Here is a 27,146-nt window from a genome sequence, read left to right as displayed (position 1 = left end):
CGTGGCACACTATGCAAGCACAGCACAAAGGCTTAGGGCCCCCTCTTCATCACAAACTCTCACACACACACATTCATGCACACACCTGGGATGAATTTAAGGGGTGACAAGGCCCTCAAAGAGAGGAACTACCGCTGGTAGAGTCACAGTTGTGTGTGAGGTTGTGTGTGGAACCAGAAACCAGAACAGGAGCCCGTGGCTTTTTACACCTTGTAGCACACAAGTGGCGACAGACGCTACAGGCTCCTGGTTCAAAGCAGATGGGGGAGGGAGAGGGGCAAAGGTTTTATGGGGGGAACCCTTTAGTTTTGCTGACCCCTCAGACTACTGGAGCTCTCGGGGATTGAGCTGTGGTACTGGGTTCAATCAGACAGAACAGGACTGCCGCCTTCAGGGACTCCCAATGTCCTCAACACCTGAGGCCAGGAGGAGGTGTTTTACACCGCTACACTCTCATCTGGGGTCATAAGAGTCAGGATCAGAGAGCTGACATGGAAGCGTCAGTGATGAACACTTTAAGCTATTCAGGCTGTTGTTCAGAAGCCAAAAAATGGTCATATTTCACAATACGATACAATATAATACTATTCGAAACAATTCAATATGGTGTGATACAATAAGAATATAGTCTGATATATACAATACGATCCGATACGATTAATACGATGTGAAATTAAAGACACTTTTGAAAAGGCAAGACAAAATTATTTCATACCAGCGCCACCAGCCCCCGAAGCTTCTAACTAAACGACAACTCGCCATCTTCTTCTGTGTGTGATTCGGCGTTACATATTGTCTACGAACGCCCTGTTTTTTCCGAAATCACAGAAACTCCCAAGCTAGCTAAGAAACTTTTTTTGGGGTGTGGGCACAGTGCCATTTCTTCTGATATTATTTTAGTGTAGCAGTAGCTAGCTGTTTTTTTTTTTAGTCTTCTTCCTCTGCTGCCACTGCTCCTTTGTCTTCCCTTCAATTTACAGCAGGTGGCAACCGGTGCAACGAACCACTACTGCCCCCTACTATGAACCAGCTAGTAATACTGTGTCTCTGTAAGCTTATTTTAAGCCCAATATTAACATATAATTTTTCCACAAGAAATTTATTGTCAATACCAGTATACTGCGACAGCCCTAATTCAATACATGATATAACACAATACAATTAATTGCAACACTCAAAGGTACTGCACAATATGATATGACACAATACAAACAATACAATACATTACAATATAACTCAAAACAGAGGGACATGATACGACCATATACTGTAAAAAAAATATTGACGTCCGATTGCTCAGCTGGAAGTGAGGCTTCCACAAAAACTGCTCCCCCTAGTGGCTGGCTGCAGTATAGGTCAAAAACTCTGTCTCCCCCATTCATTTGAATGGGGCTGCGGACAAACTTTTAAAAATAAATACGCTTCGTATGAATGTTTCTCACATCCGTATGCTGTGGTGATATGTAGTTATTATTTGACTGCTTTGTGTTCAAGGCCTCTTTTTTCTGAAAGGTTTCTTTTTCGTTAGTTATTAGAGGTTAAAAAACTGGGTTTACTTCCGGGTTTTGCTTTGATTGACAGCTGCTGTAGAGAGAAACTCCATAGGACCTTGTGACGCTACACTGTAGGGCGGAGCTAGTTACCTTGGAAACACACAAATTCCCTACTGCGTAGACTCTGGCTGCAGAAAATGTACAAGATGGCAGCGTTCTGGAATGGGATATTTTGGCTTCAAAACTGTACAATGGGAAAAGGCGGAGCGACGCTGTCCATTTCATATACAGTCTATGGATATGACACACTAAGATACCATAAAATATGATAGCATGTGATTCAAATTAAGAAGGCACTTCCTGACGTCTATTTTAGTGTAATTCTTTGTTTTCCGTCTGACGCTGGTGACCTGTCATGAACTTTTTGAATCAAACTCAGTTATTCTCTCTTCTCTGGTTCATGGTTGCTGTTTTCCTGCCTCTTCTGTCCCGATACACAAAGCAAACCTCTTCAAGCTCTACAACCCTTTTGACTTTTCTTGCTGCTTGTGAACTCTCCATTTCAGACTTTGACTTTTCCACATGACCCCAAGCCTCAGATTGACCCCCCCACCTCCCGTACCCCTACTCCACTCCAACCCCCCAAGGCTTCAGTGGTGTGGAACCTCCAGAGCTCCTTCACACATACCCACACACATACATAAAATGAGAAGTGGCAGTGTTGCTGAGTTAGGTGAGGATGTAATGGGCAGTAATGTTCTGCCCTCGAGGGTCCTGTCCACAGCACCATTGCCTGGTTTTTAAGTAACCTTTCCCTTAAAGAGGCACCTTGGTTTACCCTCAGGCACCTAAGCATCAGGGAGCAGCAGCTAATGAAGTGACTGAATGAATAAAGTTACAGTATAAAGGTTGGGGTCCACTGGACTTTTCATTACTGCCACTGGATTAAAATCCTTCTGTCCCACTCTGTCTGCCCCAATTCAGAGCCAATTTAACCAAACTAAACAAGCTATCACATCAAATCCTTGTCTGCAGGCTAAGTCCTGGCTACAGTGGCCACTGAATTAACCTCCTAATCAGCCTCTTACTCCCCAATCATCTATCTCCTGTTCCCCCTTTTTCACATAGACACACAGCTTCTCTTTCATCTGCTGTCTATCTCACCTTTTCTTTCAAATTATCTTCAGTATCTCACTCAAGCCTCAGCTCTCCCTTCACCTCGATCTCTCAAGCTTCATCTCCGTTAGTCCCTCTCTCTTTCTCTCTCGCCGTCTTTCTCTCTCACACTCTCCCAGTCCCAGAGAGAGAGAGAGAGAGAGAGAGAGAGAGAGAGAGAGAGAGAGAGAGAGAGAGAGAGAGAGAGAGAGAGAGAGAGAGAAAGAGAAAGAGAAGCAGAGTAGGGGGTGGTGGGGTTTGACTCGGCACTGCTTTGGGGCTTTGAAGTGTGTGTTGATGAGAGAAAGTGGAGTGCTGTGTTCAGACAGGCCCCTAATGAGGGAATTAAGAAGCTACGCTGGCCGTTCCCCATACTAACTTCCCAGGCACAAAACAAGACAAGTGTGCGTGCATGTGTTCAACAATATGTGTGCTTGAAAGTGTGTGTGTGTGTGTGTGTGTGTAGAGGAGAGTGAGTGTAAGAGAGAGGCTAATCTGTCAGACTCCATCAAGCATCTGGCAGTCCTGCCTCTCACCTACAGTAAAGAGACGAACTTGGCCTTGGTGTTTGAGGTGCTGCGAACATGTCCTTGAGCTTTGCGGTTTCTTCACAAGTTCCTCACTTTTAAAGACAAATAAAAACCATGTATTCTGTAACTGCTGGACTTACCGTAATGTGAATCTAGGTAGCCGTTGCGGGGGTCCATGGCGAACAGAGTGCCTCTGTATGGCAGGGCATGCTCAGCCAGGTGAGGAAGGGAACTATGCAGCTCCTTCTTGAGCAGAGAGGGACGCTCCTCTGTGGAGGTGGACGGCTCCTCGCTTATGGTCCTGTCGCCCCTCGTCGGGGCCTGGGAGCTGATGGCATTGCGTCTCTCGCGGTGGTAAGGCGTGCCTGAACTCTCGTCCTCTGTAGAAAGAGAGGAAGAAAATATGACATGAAGGCCAGGATTTTACAATGAACAGATATTAAAAGTTGGTAGCAGATGTGAGAATCTCTCTCCTTCCCTGGTAAGGTTTCATACTTTTATCCATGCTTGCACACACAGCTGTTCTGAACACCCAAACACATGCTTGGGAAGTCAGTTCACGTATAAAGGCGTGGGTAAAAGGAGGAGCTGGAGATCAGCTTCGTACACCTGAAACCTAGTGGGCATTATGGGTGTAAATCTGCAGGGTTTGCCTTCCACGGCGCCAGATGTGGGAGTTCAGTGGCAAACCATGTTTCATATGGACACCAAGGATGACATAATCCCAACCTCTTCATTTCACACAGGGTTTTCCAAAAGTCTGTTCTTAAATCCATCTATGTCAGTTCAGTTATGAGGGAATTGATTCCCATGGAGAAGGCAGTACAGGCTTTCCTACTTGCATCCAAAGCTGCCCATTAAACAGCGCCATGTGTTGTTTCAACCCCACCCTCCTTCATTCTTTTTTTTCTCCTTTTCCCATCTCTCTCTCTCTCTATGCTCTCAAACTGAATCTTTCCTGCTCAGATGGCAAAATAAGGAGGAGTAAGAACTCTGCAGAGAGCTTTGTAGCATGTGGGGTGAAGGGGCTAAATGTGAAGTTGAGTTCAAGTGCTAAGCTCGGCAAGGAAGACATGACCCTTTGCCTGAACTCTGAATGGACACGTGAAAGGGTCAGCTGGCCCTCTGACCTGGTATTAGTCTTTTCTGTTGTGTGATAGGCCCTATCCAAATTTACCTCTCAACCCTGAGCTCTAAAGTACCAAAGTCAGGAGAGCCATTGAGGTGATATGAGGATAACTGACTGAGTAACTTACAACTTTTGTAATGTCCAATAGATAACAAGAGTAAGAAGCCATATTTAAATTGTGATTAGTCACATGTTGTCCATCGTTAACTTGCGATTAATCGGAAATTAATAATTTTTGATATCTTCTAAATGTACCTAAAAGGAATATTTTCAAGTTCTTAATACTGTTATCAACATAGGAGTGTGAAAACATGTTTTTTGCTTTAATTTGAATATTTGCTTCGAAAATCTTGGCATCAGTGGTTTTGAAGATGTATTTAAAGCTCATTAGAGCTCATGCCAGGTAGTTAAAGAGATCGTAATTTCACATGTTATATTTAGTTAAACAAATTTCATATTCAATTGTCTTGACAAAATGTACATTTTCATTTCTTGACTTGACATTTGAACACATCATGATGGAGTTTCATTTTCCTTCGCCCAATAGTAATTTGTCCGACCCAACCTTGAACACATCTGAATGTAACTCTATGCCACCTCATTTAGTCAGCTTACCAGCCTCTATTCTGCCGATTATAACACTGAATTTTACTTAAAATTTCTTTATTGGGGGCGCTGGTGGCCTAGCGGTCTAAGCGCCCCATGTATGGAGGCTACAGCCCTGGTCACAGAGGTTGCCGGTTCAACTCCTGGACGGTCGACCATTTGCTGCATGCCTTCCCCAACTTTCTACTCCCCACATGTCCCATCTCTCTTCAGCTGCCCTGTCATTAAAGGCAAAATGCCCAAAAACATAACTTTAAAAAAAAAAAAAAAAAAAAGATTACTTGATTGATTTTTGGGACTTCCTAGAAAGTTTGGGCGAGATACCACACCTGCTTTGAGTGGAGGAGGAAGATGCTTTTCCCACAGAGGCAGCCACAGTTGACAGAGTTTTTTCAACCGGAATACAGTTGAAGGTATTGCATTTAGCCAAACTTTAGACCTCTCAACATGTCCAGCCATCCTCTCTGTGCTTTTTGCTCTTTAGAAATAAAGTTTGCCAGATGAGGTAGTCACAAATCACTCCCAGACTCCTTTGATAGGTGCTTCTGTGATTGGTCCCCATGTTCAGCCTTGGTTTATGCAACAATGACGGCACCGTGTCCGCAAACACTCCCATACATCAGGTTGTACTGTGTTCCTCACCAGTACTCTGAAATACTCTTTCTTAAGTTGATTTCACTCAATAAGAACCTCGGAAAACGCTGCTGTGTTGGCGCCAAAGTTTCAGAAGAACAAGCAGCCCAGCAGTGCAAAGCTCCCAAACAACACACTGCAACCCAACAGCATCCAACTGCCAATTAAGCGCAGTGTGGAGGATCCAGATTAAAGAGCACCACCTTCAGCACTGAAGAGGGCCGCCATAATGCTGTACCACTTCACAGAAGAAGAGAAGCGATCAGAGAGGGGGAGGTTAAGAGCAAGAAACAGAAAGAGAGAATGAGATTGAGAGAGTCGTAGAAAGAGCAGGGTAACAACCCACGGGTCCTGCTTTTATTCCCCTCACTCTCCCACATCCATTACCAGCATTCGGGCCCGCCGTGCATCAGCGCAGCACTGGCAGCAGATTCAAGGATTCTTAACGCGGAACTGACAGCCAGCGAGGCAAGCCACTCTCATCCGCAGGAAATGACAGTGTCAGTTATGATATAAGTATTTAATCCTATACTGCACAGCCAGTGATCTTATTAAGGGAATAATGGCACTTATACGGTTAAAGCTGGATTAATAGGTCTGCTCTTGCAAAGCGCAATATTAACATAAAAGGATTTTGGAATAGGGTTCATCGCCTGACATGGATTGCAAGAAGTCGAGTCTGTAAACTATGCTGGGAGCCAAGACTGCTAAGGGTAGAGCATGTTGCTTTGAGCAGCACAGGCTTCCACTGTGCACTAGCAGCTCTTTCACATCCAATATCTAGCATTACATCTGGGGGAGTAAAACCTATCTCCATATTTATGGGCTCTTTTCTGACTTTAATACAGATTTTGATGTTTAATAAATATATTTATCACTAGGGCTCTGGATGGTGTAGCAGTTAGAGGCTATTGGGTGCTGAAACTGGCTTAAAACATCTGTAGCCAAGCAATAAAATATGACTTAAGAGACTCTGTTTCTTATTTTTCCACTATTCTAATTCATCTTCACCACTGTTTCTTGTTCTTATTTTCTTTTACCTCCTTCCTCGTGATCCCCACCGCTATGTCTCTCTCTCTTTCAAGGGAGGTCAAGCGACTAATAGTTCAATCACAGCAGTGTCACAGTCCCACCTCCCCCCTCTGGTCCCCATGGAGAGCCCCCCGGGGGGGTTCATCATTCTACCATATACCACCTTAAGGGGGTTCATTACTTGAGTTTATAGCACCTTAAATGGTTAAACAAACACCCAGCAGCACAAAGGTCAATTGACTGCTCAAATGGAGGAGGAGAACCAGAAGTTCCTGGTACGGTCTCTTTTCTGTGCTGAGGGTACAAGAAGAAACAATACTTTTTGTAAACATTGTTGTGGTACTGGTAACAGTGCCAGCAATGGAATATGCCTCAAATGCTGGGGGTGGAAATCGCAGGGTAACTCAAGATATGATCAGATACACAAAACATGGCCCTCAATGATGTGAAATCACCACACATAAGTTGCAAGACAATCGTATAATGATGCTAGGGATATTCCAAAGAAACTAATTGTCCAATTGTTTGAATGGAAATTTAAGTTGGACTGACTAGTCTAAGAGTAAGAAAACACTCAGAAAACAGTCCAAACTGAGCACAGTTTAAACGACAGGACTACCCACGGGGTCGCAGAGTCTGCGTGTAAAGATAACAAATTGGTTTGCTGAATGTGGCTAAAGATAGCAGAGCTAGCACTACCAGCCGTCAGTCCTTCTTGTATGTTAACGTCTTCATGCCTTGCTCTAGTCGACTGGTTATCTCCATTTTCTAGATCAAAGTAATGCAAAAGCACGCCATGCTAGGAGATGAAGTCTGTCACCTGTACTTGTTTACATCTGGGTAGTAGAGCATTACAGCAATATGGCAGTAGCCTTTAACCTCAGCTATATCCTTTACATTATTCGTGCCAACATGAGGAGTCATGCAGCACTTGACTTGGTGAGTCAAACTGGAAGGGAAATCCATTTAGGAAAGTGTATTACTTTTAAGTTAAAATATCCGTATTTGAGCAAGGGACAGGAAGTCAGGATGACAAAAAAGTGGCTCTATCCCACGCGACAACCTCAAACTATGAAGCCCATGCGGCAGTGTTATAAACTGCAATTCATAGAGAATCGGCTTGAAGCTGGCTGCAGAAACATCGGAAACCACATAGACAGCAATTCAAAAAAGACGATCTTTGCAGCATTAATAAACATGTTTACAGCCTGGTTCAAAAAACGGCTAGGCCATACGTAGCTAATTTCTCTATCGGCACGCACTGTACGGGGAGTGAATTTTTTTTCTAACGGGACGGTTCAGAAGATATTAAGATTACGAGTTTTTGGCAAAATAAGGACATGACTGACTTTACTCCCGGATGGGAACACATAGCTGTTGGCTAGGAGGCTTAATCTCCTTTACGTCACTCTATGCCTGGTTGAGTTCTGCATTTCCAATATGGCTGCCGCCGTCGATTGGCTCTAATACAGTGCTCAGGAACAGATGGGTGACGTCACGGATACTACGTCCATTATTTATATCCATATCCATATATTGGACTACCCCTTATCCAAAAACTGTCTAAAGTGCAGCACAAAGTATTGGTAAGTATGCCACCCCCTGCACTGATCCAATACCATAACCATTTACATCAAAAAATTCAACTGGTTTTGAGTGAGTTTCCTTAATACACATATAACTTGTCAGGCTCTGGCCTCAAATTGGCAAATGAAAACAGAGCAGACTCACAGTCGTTACAGACATACAACTTTGAAAAGTTAAACCCTGCAACACTTCTTTAACTCTGACTGTCCACCCAACAGACCCTTTCCCTTTTCCCTCCCTCATTTTTCATTCCTCTTTTATTTCCCTCTCTTTTCCCATGGTTGCCACATCCAGTCCTCCACCAGTTTGCAGGTCTATTCAGCCCAATACAAAAGCAGCAGGCCCGTCCTCTGTGGACCAGAGGAAAGCATGCCTCTCAAAAAAACAGAAAAAAGAACTATCCCGCTCTCTCTCTGTGGTGATTGAATTTCTTAACATCTTTTCAAAAAGCGCTTAAATGCCTGGAGGCGAGAGGAAGAAACAAGCTAATGGTGGATGGGGAGCACTGAACAAATTTCAGAGCCCTTTCCTGCTCGCGTTTGAGGTTGAAAGCAAGCTCCTGCCTTTCAAGTTTCAAAGTCCTCCTTCCTCCCGCAGTGTCACTGAAGGATTTGAAAAGAAGGTAATTGTGCTCACTGCCGTCCTGATCAGAGCACACGCCCCAGCTCTAGTATTTCAGGAGCTTTCTCTGCCACTATTATGGTACCTGGTGCTCCATTCCTGCATTCTTCCTCCCTTACAACTCTTTCTCCTCTCTCTCTCTTACCCTCTACAAATGCACCCTCTCTTTCTCTCCCTCACTTGCTTTATATCATTCTTTCACCCCCAGCGAGCCTCTCATTAAATCCTAAAGCCCAGGTTTCTCCCTTTTTCCCCCTTGTCTGGGGTCTCTATTGTAAAACTGGTACGAATACCTTCAGAGAAAACCCAATGCATGGCCTTTAATATAGTGGCATAAAAGAGAAAGTGGATGCAATGACAAAATGAAATCTTAAAAGAGATAATGAGATATGGAGTGGGGCCAATTCCTCTGAGAGATCAGCGCTGGGACAAGGGGGCTTAAGTTAAGGATGCCCAGCCAATTCAAAGTGAAACAAAACCCTTGGTTTGTTGTTTTTGTGGTTGTTTTCTGGAGGCAGAGGTTAAGAGCAAGGATTGCCATTCCTCCACATGCCAATCTGTCCTTGACTCTCAAGAATCTGATTTGTTCTCTGCATGTTTCAGGGGTAAGACAAAAGGCCAGTACACACTGCAACTCCTCCCTTCAGTTTTTCCAGTTTCCTTAAAGCTTAAACATCAGAGGTGGTGTTGTTGTACCTCTGAGCCAAAGCCAAACATATGCTGTGTTCCACCTTCGAACTTCTCTAAGCACTGTTGTCCATGGCACAAACAGGTTTTGGCTGGAGAGCAAGAAGAAGAGGAGTGAAGGATATGCAGTGAAACCACAAAACACTTCTTCAAAGCCTCTCTCCTCCTGTGCAATAATCTCTTGCTCCTTTTTTTCTTTCTCTTGCAAATCAACTCCCGGGAACGACTCAAGACTCCCCAATTAACAATGAGAGGGGGAAGAAAAATTCCAGCAGCTGGCTAGAGTTTAATAAGAGCACCTCTCCAAGCGGCTTAGGCTTATGTACCTGATTCACCGGCCCTGGCATTGGCACTATAGACCAGGGGAATCATTCACGATTAGTGCAGGCTGAAAGATGAGGGAGAAGCACCGCTCAAACTCTACCAAACCCATCACAACAAGAGCGCAAGGGATTACCGCAATTGTGTGAGGTATTTTTCTGATCAACTTCTTGGTGAACGGGCTCAGTGCCACGAGGAGCTGGGTGCCTTCCCCAAAATGGAGTTCAGTTCAGCATAGTGTGAAGGTTATGAAGTCCTTGCTATGGAACGCTTGCATCCGCCTTAAACGGGTGAAATTGGGGAGAAAGGCAGAATAAGGTCATACCCAAATATCTGTTGGCGGAATAGTCCGTAATCCTCAGTCAGTGTATTTGTCAGGGCTTTGGAAGCAAACATAAAGTTAACTCTCTTTAACTTTCTGCTCATGTCTTGTTCTGTCTCTGTAGAGTGAATCCATAGTGGTACATTATTTAACCATCATTGTGTGACTGATGTTTGGACGAATTGCAGAGAGAGGCATGGGCAGGTCATGATGTTCCCTCTTCTGGTTAGCAGTCTATTATCAGCCGCTGATTTCCCACACAGCGCCCACAAATGCCCTCTTCAATATTCATCTAGGCAAATTCAACGACTCCCACATCTCAATTTGGCTCTCGGCAGCCCACGCCCACCCCCCCTCTGCTCCACTACCCGCAGTCCCAGCCTGTTCTCTCTGCCGCCAGGGGTCTGCTGGGACTCACCCAGAGCTCAGCATCTAGCAGTCCCAGCCTCCAGGCCCCGGGGCTGGGGAGGGGCAAATCAAAGCCCGCTTGGCGCCTTCCCTCTCCTCCGCACTCACCTCAAATCAGCCTCACAGCAGGGAAGTGTCGTGCCAAGCCTCCGCCTGCCCCTAGGTAACCCTTATTCACCCATTAGGGGTACAGGCCAACCATAGAGCGGCCTGAAACCCCACTACCATTTCATCAGGGCCACATTGTGAGGGAGCAATGAGCATTGCAGCGAGAGAGCTGAAAGCCCTGACTCTAAAATGCACACTGATGCGCTTTTGACCATGGATAGTTATGGCTTTTAAGGTTTTTCACTCAAAGGGCACCTTGGCCTCCATTCTTTGAGGAATCAAACACCAAGAGATGCATTTGATCAAGGCTTCAAAGCAAAAAAAATGTGCTCTGATTGGCTTACAGACTGTATTAGAATTGCTTCAAATAGTCACAAGCCAGCTATGATCAGCCATAACCTGTTAGTTACTTACCCTGTCCTCTGTAACAATGTGAAATGATTGTGTGCAAGGGGAGACCAGGGAAGAATATGCCCATTTGGGATAGTAGGTCTTTTTTGGGTGAATCTGGGCACATTGCCTACCAGACCAGAGTGGGCCAGCTTTCCACTGGGCCTCAGCATTGGAATCCCACTTCTGACACCAGAGTGATGCAGACCAAGTCTGTGGCACTCAGATTAGGAACAGCTCGCCAAGAGAAATAGATATCCAGCCAAAGCAAAGAAACACAGAGCCAACGGTTAAGTTAAAAAAAATAATACAGTAATTTCAAGCACATCAAGTATGGTCCAAAATGCCACTGTGGATGTTTCCACCTTACACTATGGAATGATTCAGTTAACTTTTAACGGTTTGAATCTTGTGTTCATGTTGCATTTTGTTCCCTTAATGTGCATTCTGGTCCATGTGAATGAGTGCATAAGCATGAGACACAGAGGCCCCCATTAAGATAGTTAGCCAGCTCTTACTGTTAGCTGGATAATTAGACACTTCAAAGGCACCTGCCCGCAATCCCAGAGAGGCCAGGAATCACTGTGCCCCGCCCCATTTAAAAGCATGTTAACTCCTATCTGAGGCTAGCAGGCTAATTTAACTCTTGACATTTGATATCTAAGGAATGAGAGGGATCAGCCATTTAGCTGGAACAGGATTACCCCCCTACCCCCCCACCCCAAACCCTCCTCCTCCTCCTCTTTCTCTCCCTCCCCTTCAACCCCAAAACCCCCCTCTCCCAGTCAGGCCGGATTCATTAATTTTCCTGCTGCTAAGCACTTTATCAATGACTGGTGAACGTCTAAGTCCAGAGCTGACTCTCTCTCTCTCACACACACTCTCTCTCTCTCTCTCTTCTTTGGTGATTAGGCTTGTGGATGTGAAGATCTGTCTGTCTAATTTACTGCCTGCTCTGTTGCTGCTGATCTTTTCTCACACCTGCTATGGAGCTCTATAACCAGAAGAGAAAACATGAGCAACATCAGTCAACATTGTCTCTACCAAATCAAATTCAATGCCAGATGTAGCAGTGTTTGGCTTTACCACCAAAATGTTAAATAAAAATACATTTTTTGACCTCTCTTTCTCTCTATCTTTCCTGTTTGGCTTACCGCGCAGTAAGTGGATGGCCTACTTGTGCCTCTTCTCTAAATACATGGTAAATACTGACATACATTTATTTTTGTATTCATTGTGTTTCAAGCAGTCTTTTGAGATTTGTTCATTGCAATGTCAATACTACAATGACTGAAATAGGATAATTGGAGATTCACTGCTGGTCATTAAAGCTATCTGTTAAACAGATAAACAGTACCTTTACTACAAATCTGTTATCTTAAGTACAAAACAGCCCTAAACCAAGGCAAATTATTACTCAGATGTTCAGATGGAAATACAAATTTTGACTTCCCTGACTTAAAGTAAGAAAACACTCATCAAAAATGTCTTATTGGAGGCGTTGGTAGCCTAGCGGTCTAAGCGTCCCACTATATAGGCTATAGTCCTCATCGCAGAGGTTGCCGGTTCGATTCCCAGCCGGTCGACCATTTACTGCTTGTCTTTACCCACTCTCTACTCCCCACATTTCCTGTCTCTCTTCAGCTGTCCTATCCAATAAAGGCAAAAAAGCCAAAGAAAAATATAACTTAAAAAAAAAAAAGTCTTATTGCTGAGTGAGGCTAAAGTTAGCAGAGCTAGCACCAGCACCCTTTAGTCCTCCTTGGTTATTAATGTCCATATACCTGTGCTGGTTGCAAATTGCTCTGCCCGAGTGGTGCCAGTTTAACCAGACACGGCCTGCATGAAACTCTATCTCCATTTTCTAGTGGTACTGCCAAAACATGCCACAACACGAGATCCATGCTTGTTTACATCTGGGTAGTAGAGCACGAAGTGGAGGTATCAGGCACCAATTTTGAAAACCTGTTTTACAGGTGACACAAATAGCAGCAGACTGTGGACTTGAACATAGAAAGAGTTTTGCCATCTTATGCCATGTTCAAACCACACAATATCAGGCGAGTAATGGTCTAGACCAGGGGTTCCCAAAGTGTGGGTCGGGACCCCCTGGGGGGTCGCGACACACAAATGGGGGGACGTGAGATATCTTCCAGATTGTTTTTGTTTTTATAAGTTATCTAAAAATAGTACATTTTGCCCATTAAAGTAAAAAATATTGACAAAAATAGTAGCTAACCCTGTGATAAAACCTTGAAAATAGAACATTTTATGAGTTTTCTGCCAGATGACTCCTAAGTTTATGGTTAGTGATCAGTTTCAAAGCATCAGTAGCAGCAGGTTAATTCATAACGGCACAGGAAACACAGCCACATGCTCATATAGGTAGGCTAATTTTCTGCAGACCAGCTAAATGAAGCCACATTAAATCCCTTTGAGGGACAGTAGGGGTTGCAGTCTTTGGCACCTATATTTTGGGGGTCGCTGGTTGAAAAGTTTGGGAACCCCTGGTCTAGACCAACAGATCCATGTTTATTTTCAACAGCACATGCTGCCAAACAGCAAAAAATATTCAAAGTTAGTCAATAATCTCTGACATATCACAGGTATAGAGGTGCTTGGATTTAATTCCCATCCATAACTCTACATTAGTCTCAGTCTAATACCTTCTGCTGAATGTCTACATTACAGGTTGAATCAGGGGCTACACAAGTGTGACGGATCTGGGTTAAATGAACAGCATGCCCGGGCCTTTGATGCTGCAGCTGGAAGTGCTTACAGTTTCTGACCCGTCACATTTGGACATAAGGCCTTTTTACCAGAGAGCATGACAATCAGAATTCCAAACTACAAGCCAAATGTCATAAAAATAATACAACTCAACTAACTCTTTCACTCTGTTCCCACAATGAGGGGCTGTTCTTTGGGAATATGAAGTCACTGGGTGTTAAAAAAGAAACCTCCAATCGAATCAACTTAACGTCTTTCCAGTTTGACATGTTAATTATCTGAAATAACATTAGTTCATTTTACATGTTTTTTTTTTCAGAACAAGTTATAAAAGGTGCCAAATCACATCACAAAGAAGCCTTCATAAACCTATCAATTGTCGTTTGCCTTCCAAAAATCCTATCATCAGTAAGGCTGACATTTGCTTCAAACTCCCAGACCCAACCTTCACCCAACCCCAGTGTGTGATATGAATGGAAGCGCTGGCTCAATAAACAGGGTGTCATTCACCTTCTCCCCCACAAAATACAGGTGAGACCTGGACCCCTTCATTAAGGTGTTGGCAGCAGGCAGGAAAGCTCTGCAGATTAGAGGATCTGCTATGTTGGCCAAACAGACTTAACCACAGTCTGCTAGGAGGGGGGCTGGAGGTTAGAGGTGGGAAGGGGAATGGAAAAAGGCACCGCACTTTCTATATGATTACACAAGTGGCTCTGTAGTGCAATAAAAGGAAGGTTACAGGGTGAAAATAGCAGGTTTGGTTGACATCATGGATTATAGTTGCTAAAGAATCGTATTGTTTGGTTAGATCAGCCAGTATGAGTCAAAAGTCAGTTATATATTGTAGTGTAGAATCAGAAGGAGATATTTGAAGTGCCAACTTCATGTGTTCAAAAGCAAAGTAAAAAAAATGCAGTTCCTCAAGTGTCCACTTGAGGCTGAATCCAAATGCCAAGTAAACCTGTTAAAGTTCATACTGAAATTACCGTTTTTACACAAGAAATAAACATGGTTACAGCCTGGTACAAAAATAGTTTTGGACCCTACACCTTATTTATTTATTTATTTATTCCTTTTAACTGAGAAGTGGGTATAATTTTCACATCTCATCTGTTCTGATTACATTAAGGCTAACTAGTAGGCATAATTAGGCATCATTTGGAATGTGGTTGATTTGCTGAACAGGTGGGCGTGTTTGCCTCAAGTCTACCTCTTTGCCGGCTTCTAGAATAGTTGTAAGTTCGTTGAAGTTAGCCTTCCAATTTGGTGACCACCCTCTTTGAGCTTCAATACGCTTGTTTGGAAACCAATGGGTGATGTCACTGAGGTTATATCATGGACGTAGTATCCGCGGCGTCACCCGTCTGTTCCTGAGCCCGGTTTTGAAGCCAATCGATGGCGGCATCCATATTGGAAATGTGGAACTCAACCAGCCATAGTGTGACGTAAAGGAGAGGAGTTTAAGCCTCCTAGCCAACAGCTATGTGTTCCCATCCGGGAGTCAAGTCAGTCATGTCCTTATTTTGCCAAAAACTCGTAATCTTTATATCTTCTGAACCGTCACGTTAGAAAAAAATTCATCCCCCCGTACAGTGTGTGCCAAAAGAGAAATTAGCTACTTAGAGCCAAGCCGTTTTTTGAACCAGGCTGTAAACATGTTTATTAATGCTGCAAAGATCGTCTTTTTTGAATTGCTGTCTATGTGGTTTCCGGTGTTTCTGCAGCCAGCCTCAAGCGGATTCTCGATGAATTGTAGTTTATAACACTTCCGCATGGGCTTCATAGTTTGAGACCGGATGTTGCTGCTTGGATTACATCCATGTTTTATTTAGCCTATGGGTGTATAATATGTACAACTGAAGGAGGGTCTTGAGATGGATGCTTCACTTAGTAGGACATGTGAGGGCATCCAAAAGCTCAAATCTGTTCTTTTTGTAGCATTCTCAAAGTTACTCATCGTACCCAGCAGTCAAAAAATACATTCATACATACCTCTTAGAAACAGAATTGTAATATCTATAATGGATCAAACAAATATGTAACAAATACAAAATAAAGATCCTGTGTTGAGAGACTTTTTCACTCTATATTCATGAATGGGGAAAACATGTCTGGGGTGGGTTTGAGACCAGCCGATTTGAAAACAGTTACCAATACCGACAGACGCGTTGCATCAAAATATGGGCCCTGTATAAAGGCATTCTCAAAGGGTCACTACCTTCATTGAAGGGGATTCATCATGTTATCTTTGTGGGGCCCCCCAACATGAAGGCTCAGTATACTCTGTCCCCTTTTTCTCCCAGACCAACGCCCCTGAACCCCAATTTTAGAGGTGAGAGTTCCTTTACTACCAATATGGATGCCAATATTGAGCTGAGATGAAAACAGACCTCATCAATGTTGACTGTGAACCACTTTTGCACCGGTATGACGAAGCAAAGTTATATATTTATCACATTCTAGACTGGATATTGTCTGTTTGACTTCTCAAGTGTAGATATTTGGTTCAAAAAACACACAGAAGTGGGTATCCTTCCTTGGCATGTAGTACTCTCATTTATTCTTTCGACTTGCTGCATCTACTTTGGCGTCCTAAACTATTTTTATCTTTGCATCTTGGTTTTTCTTATCGTATCTCCTGTTCCAACTTTCCTGTTTCCTTCTTTTTTCCCTCTTTCCCTACTCCCCGAGTCTCTCACCATCTCTCTACCCCCTGTTGCGGTCCCCTCTTGGGTAATGAGCTCTGCTCATGTATGACCTCTCCTGTCACTCCCGCCCGTGGAATCCTCCTCTCTCGCCTCCTTCTCTAATCTCTGCATTACTTTGCCATTAATCCCACATTCCACACCAGGATGGCCAGTTCAGCTCAGATGACATGCTGTCCTCATAATCTGCTGTTCATTTTGAAATGAATCAGTGGGATGGAAGGAGTTTAGAATTATCATTATAGTAAAAGACTTGTGGGCTGCTTTGGGATTCACCTGTGGCATGTAGCATCCCTTTCTATCCTCCAGCCCCCTCTTTTTTACCTCTCTACACCCCAGCTTCTCAACCTCATTTGCACTTCCTTCCCTCATTTTTCATCCCTTATTCTCCCAGGTCTTTTCCAAGTTACCACTCTCCACTGCCTCCCTCTATCCATCCTCCTCTCCACCCTGCACTCCACCCCCTCCCGAGCCACAGTGGGACTGTTGGACTCACGCAGCCCCATGCTGAGCTGCTCCAGAGCCAAGCCAGAACAAAGAGCCCATTGAGCCGAGCGGAGACATAATGTGGGCCGCCTCTGACAGCACCGAAGATGAAGTCATGAGGTCGCCAAACAGTTAATAATGACGGCCAATCGTCCAGCTGCACAAAGTGTGTGTTTGTGTGTGTGTGTGTGTGTGAACAGCTTGGTGCTTTTGAGGAACAGGAGAGAAAATGAGAGATTATGTGTCTGCATGCATGCATGACTAAGTATCTACAGTTTGAAACTCGTGTGCCTATCTGAGAGCATGTGGATGGATAAAAAGCTTTTAAGGTGGTAATGAGATACTCCATGACACTCAAAAATGCGCTCAATCACTTTGTAAATACCGCAGAGGAGAAACAAAACCTTCAGAGAACTGCTCTTTTAGTTTTGGCTTTGCTCCAGCTGCATTGAAGAACACCCACCCCACTCCGCCCCAACATCGCCCCTCTTTTTTCCTTATTGGAGTCTGTCTGGCGCAGAGTCTGACATGAGAAACATCTCCCCACGTATGGAGTTGTCGCTGCGAGGCCCACACTCCGAACATCATTAGACTCGCAGCTCCAGGTGAGAGAGAGAGATGCATGCATGTTTGTGTCTCTGTGCAAAAAGCATGCAATAGGTTCAAGCATTCATCTCAGAGCCTTCTGAATAGGCATGGCCTATTTAAGTGCCTTTACAGGACCAATAGCATATCAAGAGGCCTCCAGGCTGTGAGGACAGAGGGGAGAGGAGGAGGAGTAGGTGGAGGCGGGCAGAGGATGGTGAAAGACAGCTATGCAATTGATTAACATTAGAAGGACTTTGCTCAAGTTCAAATTGCACGGCCCCTCTGCTGTAAGCTACAGACATTTGTTTCCCCGCAAGTAGTTTTTTTCTTTCAAACCCTGTCTCTGCTGCACATCTGAGTTCAATTCTCCGCATGCCCTCTCTCTGAAAATCAATTCCTCCTCTCCTTTGCTCTGCTCTTTCCCTTTCCTCCAGCTCTCTGAACAGACCAGGGCGAGGGGATTACGCTGTCCCTCCTTAGATCCGAGCGAGACAACAAATGGTTCTTATCAACTGACACCCCCCCTGCCATCCAGGAAGGAGAAAGAGGCAAGAAAAACCGGCCAAGCCCCGCTCCGCTCCGGCTCGGATGTGTTTCTGGGCCTCTGTCTGCCAATCGTCGCAACTCTTTTCACACTTGAAGCCCGAGCTATTTACGAGAGCCCTGGGAGAGCGCACACGCAGCACCGGAGGGTGGGAAGAATGGAGGGGAGAGAGCCGCTGCTGCTCCTCAACCTCTGCTTCTAATCAATCACCAGAAATCACTGCCGTGGTTTGTGGCCTTTGATCCTGGCTCCTTTTTCACACTGCAAGGGAGAGAGCCGGGGCAGAGAGAGGGGAGGGGGGAGCAGGGAGAAGGGTGAGAGTCAAGGCCCAGAGGGTGTGGAGGTCAGGGGAGAGAGATTAGGGGGTGTAGGGCCTTTTACTCTCTCAGACCTGAAAGCATGTCTCGTTTTAATCCAGTGAGTTTTCAACCGGGTGCGCTTTGAAACACAGACTGCTTTCACACAAAATATAAGTTTGAGACTCCAAAATATTTCTGCTATACTTAATAATTTTGGGATTCTTTAGCTAAACTGAAAATCATCAGAAGTCTTTAAGGAAATTTAATGTGATCTGATCACAGCAAAAAGTGAGGTTTGTGTCCCTTTAGAAGCATGTCTGTTTTTAATCTAGATCAATGACTTCCTCAAAAAAGGGACGATTGATTTATTTTCATTTCAAATAAACAAAGGGTATTTGTGCTCTAATGAAAAGGACAAACTCACTGAGGAACCCCATCCCATTACACCTTCCTCCCAAGATACTATGCACTTGGCCTCTGGTGTCCCCCAACACCTAAACATGAAGACAATAGATGGTAATAGACGGGCAGTGAGAGCCAGTCCATCACCAGGGTTATCAAGCGGGCACCGTCCTTCATCAGTGTTTCGTAAAATTAGGCCAAAGGCATCTCGGGGGAGGCTTACACCGGACTTCCATCAGATCCGTGTTCGGTCAGTGTCCGCTCCATTGCGGTTTGGCTCAATGCTCTCTCATCCATCAACGGTCACCGGCTGCATTTTCAGAGCGCAGCACCCCAAGACAGCTGGAGTCACAAGACAAAGGATTTCCAGCAGAATTTATAGAATCAATGGTTTTCTAGCTCCACGATGAGTTTCTCCTTATCATGTTTTAGTCAGTGGCCTCTGTGAACCTCTGATCTGTGAACACAGGTCTGGTTATGATGGTGTGTAATCAAATGACATGCCAAATAGAAGTCTTGCTTATTTGCTGTGGAGGGCTCTGGATTGCCGGAGCCAGGAAGGAGCAGAAATGCAACGGAGCAGAGCCAGTAGAAGCTGACACACTTGGCTTGAGTTTTAATGTATCAGCTCTGAAACCATGGTAGAGCGGAGATGCATCGTGCATGAATCTGGTGGAAGTTAGCAGTTACAGCATCTCAGAACTAACCTCTCCATGCTAGCTCTCATCTATTGGGAAACCTCACACACCAAAATGGAAAGAGAAGAGAAAAAACAGAGAGAAGAGTAGGGGAGAACGGGGTTGGTTGTCACACGAGTTGGTTGGCACACTCGTCATATCTCGCCACCAGAGGGCACTTTCTCTCAAATTAGGCTTTTAGGATCAGAGCTCACCTATATAGTCTTCTCTGGAGTAAGACAGCTGAACTTGAGGTGAGAGGACTTTTTGTTTTTCATGTCAACTTGTAAATATTCAGCTTTTCAGTATTTTTCTTCTTGGCTTTTAAACGATGGGTTTATAACAAAACAAGTGTCACCCTTACAAAGTGTGAGGGGAAAGCTATAGTTTAGATTTTTATTAGCTAGCAAAGTAGTTGTTAGGTGGCTGTTAGCCTTGATGTTAGCAAAAAAATCCAGTTGGGGTTGGTCGTCAGATTCTCTTTGGGGTTGGTTGTCACATGTAACAAACAACCCCTATGTTGGCAAAATCATGCATGGTGAAATTAGTTGGAGTGTGCAGACCCTACATTTGCCATCACTGTAACTCAGACAGTGACTGCATGTAGCCTAGTTGAGTAGGCCATTATTGTTAGGCCTATTTGTTTTGTTCTTTATGTTGCTTTATAGGCTGGCCTACAGATGTGTTTCCTGTTCATGTTCCTTGCTCATTTTATGTTAAAATGCAGTAAGTTATGTAGGCCTATCACTTTTCAGTGCAATTAAACTTTCAAATCTAGTTCTACCTTCTTGCCTTTTTTTAAAGATTTTTCCCATTGAAATACCATTGTGACAACCAACCCCATAGTGTGTGACAACCAACCCCATAGTGTGTGACAACCATCCCCATAGTGTGTGACAACCATCCTCGTGATGGGGTTGGTTTTCACAATGTGTCAGAGTGTCTTTGATAGTTAATCGCCTCTTTGTTACAATGAGTTGGAAAATGAGAGGGATACACATTTCAAGCCAACACCTTAAGCTTCAATTTAATGTAGGAATGACCAGTGAAAGATGTTTTGATGATGAGCAATCATCAAAACAGTAAAAAGTGTGACAACCAACCTCGTTCTCCCCTACTTGGAGGGATGTTCGATTTAGGACTGAGAGGTGAGGCTGTACACTCTACCTTCCCCTGCTTTCCCTAATCTAACGAGGGAAGAGAAGAAAGAGAAGAGTATGTAGAGAGAGACGCCAGAAAAAGACAAGGGGAGGCAGAGTCAGGGCGAGAAGCCTGTTTTGGCTCAAGCTAACCCCTGCTGGGTTACGATGTACACTCTGCCTACACTCCCTAATTTTTGGGGGAAAGAAAGTGGAGAAGAGAGAGAAATAGAAGCAGATATGGAGTGATTTCTTGATTTGAAAAAACTGCTATTGGTTTGGTAATTGGTTGGAAGGGAAAACACTTGTTAGGAGGGAAAAAAGTCCCAAAAATTATAACATTTTTCATAAGTTGGTGTGTCATTTGGCTGTTGAATCAACACAAATATGCTCTACACATTATACTGTATATACACCCAGTTGTTTCTGACTCTTCTGTGGTAGCTTTTCTTGCAATACAATAAATCAAAATATGGATATGCAAATCAGTGCAGCATTGTTTTGGTCTTCTTTTATCCATCTTCAAACATGTCATTTTTCCAAATAAACTCCTGTCTCGTGGTAAGGCCACTAGTTGCTACTTCATCCTCATTCAACAAGAACCCGGCCGTGTTGAGGAGGAGAAAGTGAGGGAACATAACAGTTGACGTGGACAACAACACAGTACAATAAATCCTCCATGGCAGGGTCAGGACACTCCTGTTTTGTGCCTCCTGGCAGGAGGGAGGCCACTGATGCCTGCCGACAAATGGACAGAGTGCTCGACTAATCAACCACAGTTTCCTCAATTGTGGGTTTATGAGTTTACAGGGTCCCTCGGTCACATCCCTCTCTGAGAGGAGTGAGATCCAGCAGGGCCAGAGTGGACGGTGCACCCCTGATCATCACACACAGGGCAGCTGATTTGTCTTTGGTTGGACGGTTCAGGGGCGTTTCTCTGACCTGTGTGATCTTTGACTCAGAGGCCATTCTGGCTCTCAGCATGTCAGAGAAAATGATCTCAGGTTCTTCCAGGGAGACATTGTGACTGTCGGCATGGATTACCAAAACATAGTAGAATTAAAAGTATTACAAAGTATGAGTGCATAAACTGACACATTTAAGGGATATTCTAAGACTACAGACAACTGGAGTCATATATTTAAGTTTTGGCCATCTATCGGTTATAACTCCACTAAATGTCACTTCAACTCTTGTCACATAGAGCACATTTTAAAGCATGTTTCTGTTCAAATTAATAGATCTGTATTATCACAACTGCAGAAAGCAGGTTATAGCCAAATGAAATATCCCTCCATGGCAAGTTTTGTGGCTTGAATGAGAGGTCAAAGTCACATTTTGTTGCTAACCCTAGCAGGGCAAACAAGTAGAACAACCAAAACAAAACCCCAAAAATATGCAATTCCACTACAGCTAAATTCTGGCTGCGTCTCCTCACATGCAAAAGTCTTGAGGCAGTGGCTTATATGCATCTTCCAGCAGTGAGGGAGCAGAGCAGCAGCTCCAGCGGCCAGATCTGAGCCTGAGTGGAAGTGTGCCAGACGACAGAGGCCAGGCTGGGCAGGACTGGGCCGGGCAGCTGAGGTTCCCCTCCGCCCTGAGTGGCAGCGAGGCTAAGCTAATCCTGCGCCTCAGGCCCCTGTGAGGTGGCTCTGCCAAAGCCTGTCTCCCTGCTGCTGCAGGAAATTGCTTTCGGTGCAGAAGTCCATGAAATGTCTATGGAGAGCACATCCAATGTGCGTGCACATGGGGCCAATGTGACTTTATCCACAGGTAGATTTTACACTTTATAACTTAATACCTATAAAACAGCCCTGTTAGTATTTCCTTCTATGTTTTTCTGCCTTATTATTGCGTTTGTATGTATTTTATGTATAATTGATGTATCTTACAGAGGTCCTTTGACACTAAAAGCCAGTTTTCCTGTGTGGGGTTGTGTGTCAGCTTCTATAACGCCTCCTCCATTGTGCTGTTTGACCCGTAGGCCAGCCAGAGCTCCCATGAGGTCCCTTATCCCTCCATCAGTCCTCTCTCATTAGCTCCCACAGGCAGAGCCCCGAGTAGGGTAACACAGAGGGGCCCCTGCTTCCTCCACTAGTCCCCCCCGTGAAATACATACAGCACAAATATAGATGACAGAGATCACCTTTTAGCAGCGGCAATGCACAAATAAAGAAATGCGTTCTTTAAAATGAATAAAGAGAAAAGACAGATTTTTGAAAATAACTGGATGCTTTTTGGATGCTATAATCACCCATAAAAACTCAAGAGGAGGATCAACTTTTGAATGTAATTGTTCTGAATTTATTTAACTTAATTTTCCCCTCAGTCAGACAAGTAAAAGTGTAAGATTACCAAAGTGGTTCATCTTAGAAGTGGGATAAAACAGGGATACAAAGTGTAAACTGGAGGTGGCAGAATGAGGAGGGAGGAGGAGGTGGAGGAGGAGGAGACGAGGCAGGACACAGTGGAGAAACAGTTGATTATGAGTCCCATCAAGTGATCAATGATTTCATTAATAAGACGGATCACGCGCCTGTCATAGCTGTGACACGGGCTGAGGGATGATCCCCTCCCAACGCTCCATTTTCCCCCCTTTTCTTCCTCCCCTCCTTCCTTCCTCCCTCCCTGTCCATCCAATATCACATCCCTCTGCCTACGACGAGGCAACGCAGAGGGAAGAAAAAAAGGATGGAAGAGGGGCTAGTCATGAGGGAGGGAGGGAATGGAGGGGGGGACAGGAGGGGAGGAAGAAAAGTGAAAATCCATTTTGAAACCCATTTTCAATTAGGGGTCCACAAGCTGTTATCACAGGTGTCCCAGAATGGGGGCCCGTAAGTGAAAATGTCTCCTATCCGTTTCTGAAATGAAACCTTATCTGGGAGGCACAAAGATGGCGGGGACAGCGTATCTGTAAATTACTTTCCATCCCTGCTGTTAACGGGAACTTTATTTCTGTCAGATGACATTCCCCTCTATTTACTGTTGATCATTTAAATGGCTGCCTAAAAAAGAAGGTGGCCCCTCACTCCTCCTCTTCCCCTTTCCCCCCCTCGCTCTCTGTATCATTATTCCCTCTCTCCCCGTTTTTCAAAGCAGTCAAGTGTCCTTTTTTCTTCTTTAAACTCTTTAGCCACGCTCTCCATTTGCTAAGAGATTTCTCTACAAGCCCAACATTTGTTGCTCTTTAAGGCTTAACTTGTTTGCCTCGGAGACCTCTTGCTCTTGTCCTGTTAAGCATGACCATCAAAAGGTCCCAACAACTCTCCAGAGGCCCTTTCAATACAAACAGCAATCCAACAACTCAGTGCAGTTATGTTCCTGTTCTCATCCAATTTTTCTATTTTGATTAAACAAAAGCACCCATATCATAAAAATCCAACCAACCAATTACTTTTCCCATCTTTCCCCACCCACTCTGTTTTTTTATTATCAAATTATCCCATGACGACAGGATTTATTCAGGCAAGAAGCATGGACAACTTTTTTTTTTTTGTAGCTCAGGACCCAACAAAAGAATCAGGGGACTTTGTGGTCCACCTGCCCGCCGAATGATGAGGGGAGCGCCCAACCCCCCCCCCCCCCTTAAAAACTTCTCCCAAAGAGCACCAATCACAGCATTGTTGTGGCACAGTCGGTCCTTTTGAGCTGTCATTGCAAGAGGAGGAGGCACGGAGATGAATGGCACACAGGATGAAGCCACCATTTAGACGGCCATGTGGGAACGCTCAAACCAGGGCTCGATAATTACTCCGGGCCCGCTCGACTCGGACAAAACTTACAGAGAGGAGACACGAGGGGTGAACAGTAAAGTTGGGAGCTCTCCCTGTGGAGGTTTGAGAGTCTGAGACAAGTTCGCTAATTAGTTATCATTCTGAAGTTTAAAAAACAACTCAAAGATAATCAAGTAAAGAAATCTCTCATCTGAGACAGCATTTCATTTTATTAAATGTTTGTATTGTTTTTGGTGCCCCCAATGGACAAAGCGGTACGTCTTATATCTTTGCTCCTATAATGTAAATGTAAATGTTTTCACAGTCAAATATATCACTACTCAAGATTCCTTGCTGTGGAAAATGTTAAAAATGACTGTTCTGGGGATGTACTTTTAACGGTACAGTGTGTAGAAACAGGATTATGTATCAGTCAGATTCAAGCCTGAATAGCTCCCCTGCTCACCCCTACTGTTGGTAAAGCGACGGTGGCTCTTCAAGGACAAGAAGCTCCAGTGGTGCATTATGCATTTGTGAAGTTTTAACCATCAAAAAAGACTATCAATACAAACTCTTTGTGCACAGCAACTCTTCTTCTTCGTCTTACAACTGGCGCTTTTGAACAGAGCTCAAGGAATCATATTTATATTAGTATTTGCACCTGATTCAAATTATGTTTCCTTGTGTTTGTTTTTATGGTACATAAAGTTGCACTGGCTGTATGTTCCTTTTGCAATCTTGCTCAATGCAGTTTTTCTTATATTAAGTAATGTCAAATATGACTTCTACTTTTAGGTTTTGTATTGAAGTATAATGCAACCAAGACTTCTTGGCTTCCCTGAAGCATATATGCTTTGAACAATGGTTGCCATTGAAAATGACACAAAGGCTTTATTGAGGACCTTCAGCATTGGCAGACTGGTTTAATGTGAACCAAAAATATATTTATGAGAGGAAAATATGTAATTGGAGACTAAATGGTGACATTTGGCATATTAAATTAATCAAACCTTATACAGCAAGTTTTAGCTAGACAAAAAACCATAGACTGTATAAAATATGGACGTAGTATCCGTGACGTCATCCATCTGTTCCTGAGCGCTGTTTTGAAGCGAATCGACGGTGGCAGCCATATTGGAAATGCGGAACTCAACCAGGCATAGTGTGACGTAAAGGGGCGGAGTTTGAGCCTCATAGCCAACAGCTATGTGTTCCCGACCGGGAGTCAGGTCAGTCATGTCCTTATTTGGGCAAAACTTGTAATCTTAATATCTCCTGAACCATTGCGTTAACAAAAAATTCCCCCCAGACAAGATTGTCTCTTTTGAATTGGTGTCTATGTGGTTTCTGGTGTTACTGCAGCCAGCCTCAAGCGGATTCTCGATGAACTGCAGTTTCTAACACTTCCGCATGGGCTTCATAGTTTGAGACCGGAGGTTGCCGCTTGCAAAAACAACACCTTCTTCTTGGTTTTCTTCACATGGACCTTCATGCTTTTATGTGTGTTTGTTTATTTAGGGTTTGATTTGATTAATTTAAAGCGAAAGTGTACACTTTGAAATGCTTTGAACTAGTTAATCTTCAACTCAAGTAATAAAAACATTGGAGAAAAAAAAAGCCCACCTGCCACCTCTTCTGTTTACTCTCAACTTTTCACAACTTATCGTAGCACACTCTTGCTGGGAGCTCCACAGGGTTTCCACCGCACTACATCAGGGGCTGCTGCTCTGCTTGGCGGGGGGAAATATTTCAATGGGCCTTCCTAAGAAGAACCAGTCACCGGGGTTCCACAGCTGCTCACAATTACCTTTTGTTTGCACGGAGGCAGTCGGGCAGGGGCTACGGGGGTTAAAGTTGAGGCGAGTGTAGGGTTACACCTGATAAGAGGTTATGAGTTCTGGGGGCGACCTGGGGAATGTGCTGTAATTATAACAACACAAAGAATGTGAAAGCTATATTCTTATTCAAGAGAGAGAGAGAGATTGGGATCTCAAAGGGACCTTTTTCTGCCATTACGTGTCATCCCTCCCATTTTCAAGTGAATTATGTGACTACTGTATTTAAGAGGGTGCAGCTTTAAACTGTTTGAGAATCTTCAGTGAGTGTTCAAGACAAACCATATGCCTTTGAGACCCGCACATTAGCAAGAAAACACCACAATCCCAGATCCAAATTGCATCCATGCCTTTTCCACAACAAACTTTTCCCCGTCTTGCCTGTTTAATTAATAAAACAGTGCTGGCCATCTGGAAATGAGTAAGAGTGAGAGTGTTCCCAAGACGCTCCAGGATGCATTACCTTAGCCACTTCCTGTGATAACTCCCATATGGAGAGCAAGTCAAAGCAACTTATTGTTTGTCTCGTGTTCACACTCTGTTTGATACTAAAGACTCACATAAAAGTCTAAAAGCCAACCCTCCACACCCAAAAATCACCCAAATCCTCACAGTGCTAACGAGCACAGCTGCTGATTCTGTTATGACGTTAGCTCAATGCTTTGAGACTTTCCAGCTACAAAAAAATCTAGCATTACTCTTCCCAGCAACTGAATTAAAAATGAAAGGCTGAATGGCCGTAGACTGTGTGGACGGTAAGCTTTTAATAGCAAGTGTTGAAGACATTGCTGTGTAAACATGCCAGAGCTGAGCTACCAGTGACTCACAGTGAACCAGAAGAAAAGGGTTAATGTAAACATAAGAAACATAAGCAAGGATCTGTCAGCGTTCAGTCTGTGAATAATGTTTTTGGAAGTTGGACAATTTCATCTTAGCGTTCAGAGAATGTAAGGACAAAAAACATTCCTTAGTTCCCAGTAGGTCAATGACCCCAGAGCTAAAATAC

The 27,146-nt window shown here is 44.1% G+C and overlaps 1 protein-coding gene across 1 annotated transcript in view; it reads right to left on the bottom strand.

The window, feature by feature from the left end:
* Positions 1-27,146, bottom strand: part of gli3 (GLI family zinc finger 3) — a 123,778-nt gene that overhangs the window by 72,719 nt on the left and 23,913 nt on the right. Inside the window, exon 3 of the mRNA XM_034707040.1 lies at positions 3,319-3,558. Within this exon, the coding sequence (XP_034562931.1) occupies positions 3,319-3,558 (240 nt within the window). The remainder of the gene's footprint in view (positions 1-3,318; positions 3,559-27,146) is intronic.

This window comes from Notolabrus celidotus, chromosome 17 (genome assembly GCF_009762535.1).
Source record: "Notolabrus celidotus isolate fNotCel1 chromosome 17, fNotCel1.pri, whole genome shotgun sequence".
In the NCBI taxonomy this organism is placed as follows: Eukaryota; Metazoa; Chordata; class Actinopteri; order Labriformes; family Labridae; genus Notolabrus; species Notolabrus celidotus.
Note: the sequence above shows the minus strand (reverse complement) of the source record. Positions and strands in the feature narration are given on the sequence as shown.